The sequence below is a fragment of the Girardinichthys multiradiatus genome, chromosome 23, assembly GCF_021462225.1.
Source record: "Girardinichthys multiradiatus isolate DD_20200921_A chromosome 23, DD_fGirMul_XY1, whole genome shotgun sequence".
In the NCBI taxonomy this organism is placed as follows: Eukaryota; Metazoa; Chordata; class Actinopteri; order Cyprinodontiformes; family Goodeidae; genus Girardinichthys; species Girardinichthys multiradiatus.
Genome location: NC_061815.1, coordinates 41,613,816 through 41,618,844, shown reverse-complemented (window position 1 = coordinate 41,618,844; position 5,029 = coordinate 41,613,816). Strand labels below are relative to the sequence as shown.

Sequence of the window (5,029 nt, the reverse complement as noted above, 5' to 3'; positions counted from 1 at the left end):
AATAAAGTTTTCTTCAGCTGAACTACTGTGTGACATCTTTTAAATGTATATTAAAGATATTGTTGAAACAAACTGTTAGCACCAAATCTACATTTAAAATAAGTACAGAGCATCAGTTTTGTAGGAGATCCATTAAATACCAGAAGCATTTAGGTGTGATTTTAGACCATGTAATGTTGTACTCACGTCTGTGACGTCATGAGCTCTCGCTGGGATTCACTAAACACAATGTAATAACTGGCTCAGTCTGTTTAAAAAAAAGGTTTTTTATTTTAGTTTTTTATAATGTCTTAGAGTTGATCTATTTACTATAAAGCTTTTAATACAGTTCTTTTATTTTTAAAATGTGTTTTTTGAAAAGCCAAGTCGTCAACAACGACACAACCCTACAGATGTCGCTCTCTGATTGGCTGACGCTGCGCCTACCCCCGGTCTGCTTCTCAGTGTTTTCATTGCGAGTCTGCTCCAGTCGAGGTAAGATGTCTCTGTGCTTTCTCTGTAAAATATCGTGTTTAGCTGCTTTATCAGGGTGATATATGATTTAAAATGGTTAGGATTGTTAAACCTGATGCGTGTTTATAGCCAGCTAGTGTGTTTTTATATGTTTTGTTGTCGTGAAACGTTCGGTTATGGCTTGTATAGATGCTAGCTTGATAGCATCTCATTGTTTTCATTGCGAGTCTGCTCCGGTCGAGGTAAGATGTCTCTGTGCTTTCTCTGTAAAATATCGTGTTTAGCTACTTTATCAGGGTGAAATATGATTTAAAATGGTTAGGATTGTTAAACCTGATGCGTGTTTATAGCCAGCTAGTGTGTTTTTATATGTTTTGTTGTCGTGAAACGTTCGGTTTTGGCTTGCATAGATGCTAGCTTGATAGCATCTCATTGTTTTCATTGCGAGTTTGCTCCGGTCGAGGTAAGATGTCTCTGTGCTTTCTCTGTAAAATATCGTGTTTAGCTACTTTATCAGGGTGAAATATGATTTAAATGGTTAGGATTGTTAAACCTGATGCGTGTTTATAGCCAGCTAGTGTGTTTTTATATGTTTTGTTGTCGTGAAACGTTCGGTTTTCGCTTGTATATATGCTAGCTTGATAGCATCTCATTGTTTGCTTTGTATTTGATTTACATAAACACGGAAAAGTACAGAATAAAGGCAAAGGCTTTTCTTAATATTTTGTATGGTATTCACATTTTTTGTGTGGTTTAAAGTGAATTGCTGAGGTATAATGAGGTAAAAAAACAAAAACGATCTTAAATCAGTCCGTGTTTACTCATCAGATAATGTGCTGTGTCTCAAAGGAGCTCTGCATGTCCTGAAAAGCTCAAACATGTTTTGGGGAGGTTTACCCATCTACTTTATAAAGCTGTTTTGCCCTCATATGTCCATTTACATGTTTTTGCCCAAACATGCTGGGCTGCTGCTGGTCCAAAATATAAAATATATCGTTTGTTGAGCTACCACGTGTTACAAACCAGCACAAACATGCGTTGTTTACCGTCTGCTCTGCAGTGAAGCTTTGTTTCTGATGGTGAAAACGTGGATCAATGTAATGCTGGTTCTGTCTTTATGTGGAACTGCACATTAGTAGAAGAGACGGATCTAAATACTTTTATGCTGATTTTATTTTAACAATAAAGACAGAAATGTATCACTAAAGTATTAAGTTTGTTGCTATTTTATCACAGAGATCATGAGGAATATTTTCAATCAACCATATGACTACTTGTAATTTGTTGCTTGACTGTTTGCAACTCTTCATATATGTTGACATTTATTATACTATGTTGACTTGCCATTCAGTATTTGTTCAATATTGTTTAATTTGCCTTTTATTCAGTTATCATATTTTATCAATTAAGATGGACTGGATATACATTTAAGAACAAATTCAACATGTTACAGCTGTGTTTGGTTATTTTAATTAGCTTCTAGAGTGAAAGATCTTGATAATTTGGTTAAACTTTATTTTTGTTTACACAAAAAAATCTTCACTTTGTTTTGGTTTTGATTCTTTTAAATACTACTAATGACCAGGGTTATGAAATGTGTTGATGTTTGAACATGATATTGGTATTTTGATTGATATTTTGAGCTTTATCCCTGGTTTCAAATATATTTTGGAACTGAATATTTTGATTAGCATTGTTTTTAATGGATATTATTTTTGCTTTTTATTACAGCTTTTCACTTGTGCGAGACTTTGCGATTTGGAAGTTTTCCAGTGCTGCCAGCTGTGATCTTCACCTGTGCTTTACTACACCCACCTTAAATCATCTACACTACTGTTACATCTCAATCAGAAAACAACACACTGACTAGATAAACATATTCAGACACAATTTAATTAGTTTAATTAATTTGGAACATATTTAAATACATTTCACAGTTTGTATTTTCTCTGTTGCTTTGGTCTAGATAACCTGTTTTTCCTCCCCCAGTTTTCTTCTGTTCTCATTGTCTTAACAGGATGCCACGCAAGGGACGACGCTCCGAGGCCGCCAAGAAGAGATGGAGGACCCTGGACCTGCAGGGCAGCCAGCCGGACGTCGCCAAGGTATCTTGAGTTATAAATCGTAATAGTTTATTTTTTTTCCTAGTATAACAGTAGTTGTTGGTAGTTTTGTGCTTTCAACATGGTTGTAATTATCCCTGTGTTTGCAGCCCAGGACATCCCCACCCACCGCGCAGGCTTGGACCCCCACCCAGTCTCCGGAGAATAAGGTAAAGCTGTAGTTTACTTTTCAGTAATTCAATAGTTGAATAGTAGTGGATGTAAGTTGTCTTAAATTATTTAAAATATATTTGCAACAGAGCCTAAGTCAGAGACCTCAAGATGTATAGTTTTGTGCATCTTCTGTACTTGAATTCAGGTGGAGGGAACTCCGACTGAGAGGACCAGGCCAGCCCGTCGCCAGCCCAGGAGAGCCGCCCCCACGTTGGAGGTTGACGCCCCCGCCGAGTCCTCTCCCGTGCCCCTCGAGGACCATGTCAGGGATGACAGCTGCCAGGTAACTTTCATGAATAATCTACTGTTGAAATGTCAAATATTTTGAATATCTACATCCTGGAAACTAAAGTTTGTTTGAACTGTTAACAGGATAATAAAAGTTTTTGTTTAATACAGTTGTATATTTTTAATTCATTAACTTATGAGCCAAAAACATTATGCAAAAATGCTAAATTTATGCAATTTTCTGATTATGATTCAGGCTTTTTCGTTGGAACCCTGCGCCAGCGGTCCGCCTGTCCAGACTGTGAGGGCCACACATTGCCAGGCTGACTACAGATACGGTACATTTTCCCGTAATCACCAGTGCACCTGTATGGCTCTGACATTTTTAGCGTACCACAGTGAGGGGTTGCAGTGTGACACAGTGTTACTTGACAGAGTACTTGAGCAAGGAGATGCACTTTATGTTGGCATTAAACAGCAGCTCATGTTGGACGGTAGATTTGTTGATAATCACTTGACAGTTGAAGAGATGCCCCAACAAGTACTGACAGACGGGAACATCTACACTGTACACACAACAGGTGTAAGAGTTGGTCATGTTTTGTGTCAGAATGATAGCCCTCAAAGATCACGGCGAATGGGATTGCCTCTTGCTTCACAACTAGAGTGCCTGTCTGAAAATGTCACCCATGCTTTTCTTTTGGTGACTCCAGAGTGCATTGCAGTTTTCCGGGACAAAGACGGTAGGTTTGGAGTTTTTGATTCTCACTCCAGAAACTCAGCAGGCCTGCCCCATCCTAACGGAACTGCAGTAGTCATGACTTTTAGCGACCTAACGCTCATGGTTGAACATCTGTACAAACTCTTTGAGAACCGTGGCCCCTATGCCACGTATGAGTTTGTACCAGTATCGTTTGTCAGCAACGACATTGGTGATGCCCCTCCTCCGGCCTTGAGCAATCTGAATATTTCACCTGGATCCACACAAGCAAGCCCAGGTGTTGAGAAACCAGAGAGCACTTCTGATGAAGAGGAAATGCCAGCTTGGCTTGCTGAAGTTGTAAAAAAGTCCGATGTCAACCAACAGGACGAGATGAAAAAGATCATGCAGGCCTATTCAAAACAGTTAGTGCTCAAGAGTCAGTAGCCCGTACACGTATCCAATTTGAATAAAAAGCTAACTCTGACTGCACTGTTCAATTGTTAGGATTAATTGGAATGTATGTACCTGACTGTTGTGAAGTGCCTTGAGACAACATGTGTTGTGAATTGGCGCTATATAAATAAACTGAATTGAATTGAATTATCTCAAGTATCAAGAAGTGGATTTACTTGTGTAAATTACCATTAAAACTCATGGTACAAACGCATCCTGATTCAGAAAGTTTTTATTTCCTCATCAACATGAATCATACTCTGGGCTACAGAATAAAATTTAACTACAATATTTAATAAAAACATTTAGTCATGTAAATGTAGAATGCTGAATTTGGTTGAACATTATTATTGCTGCTAAACTATTGTTCCCAGCTGTTTTTGAAATGCATTATTATGACAGGTTCCAGTCTGAGGCCATGTTTTAACCTCACGAAATGAAACCTGAATCCTGTTTCAGGTAAATGGAAAACAGTTTTGGTGACTTTAATTGAACTAAAACACAAATTTACAGTTCTTTTAAGCTCTTCATAGTTCTGCCCTCAAACCTGATGGGAGCTAAACCTAACGGCCAGAGAAACTTTGTGGTCCCAGAAGCACGCACCAAGAGGCAGGCCCCGTCTAAATTTCTTCTGAAATTTTCTAGTTGTTATTATCATTGTTAGGTGAAGGTTTTTGGACCAGAATGGTGGTATATCAGAATTATATGGCTTCAATAAATTTTCACATATATAATTAAGAGAAGCATTTTTGTTTATTTTGTGCAAAAGTGATATATCTGTCAAAATAAGGTCAAAGTTCCCCCACCTTAGGTCAAACGGTTGAATAAACAGTTATATTTAGTGGTTTTGGGTTAATAACTGTCAATTATTAATGATAAATAACTTATTAACTTAATTTTAATTATTAAAAGTTTT

The 5,029-nt window shown here is 37.7% G+C and overlaps 1 protein-coding gene across 2 annotated transcripts; it reads left to right on the top strand.

Annotated features, from left to right (window-relative positions):
* The first annotated feature begins 361 nt into the window (after window positions 1–361).
* LOC124860799 lies at window positions 362–4,321 on the top strand. Of its 2 annotated transcripts, none has more exons than XM_047354371.1 (5): window positions 362–474; window positions 2,185–2,558; window positions 2,666–2,725; window positions 2,875–3,012; window positions 3,214–4,321. In XM_047354371.1, the coding sequence occupies exons 2-5, from the start codon at window positions 2,472–2,474 to the stop codon at window positions 4,102–4,104; spliced, it is 1,176 nt and encodes a 391-aa protein (XP_047210327.1). In that variant the 5' UTR covers window positions 362–474; window positions 2,185–2,471; the 3' UTR covers window positions 4,105–4,321. The 2 variants fall into 2 exon arrangements, with proteins under 2 accessions (XP_047210327.1, XP_047210326.1); XM_047354370.1 differs by lacking the exon at window positions 362–474 and adding an exon at window positions 668–695.
* Window positions 4,322–5,029: the final 708 nt, after the last annotated feature.

What these genes read in the sequence shown, in the direction of transcription:
- LOC124860799 (XM_047354371.1), top strand. Translation starts at nt 2,472, where the DNA reads ATGCCACGCAAGGGACGACGCTCCGAGGCCGCCAAGAAGAGATGGAGG. An exon ending in GCCAGCCGGACGTCGCCAAG is followed by an intron (nt 2,559 to 2,665) that starts GTATCTTGAGTT and finishes CTGTGTTTGCAG; the next exon opens with CCCAGGACATCCCCACCCAC. An exon ending in TCAGGGATGACAGCTGCCAG is followed by an intron (nt 3,013 to 3,213) that starts GTAACTTTCATG and finishes ATTATGATTCAG; the next exon opens with GCTTTTTCGTTGGAACCCTG.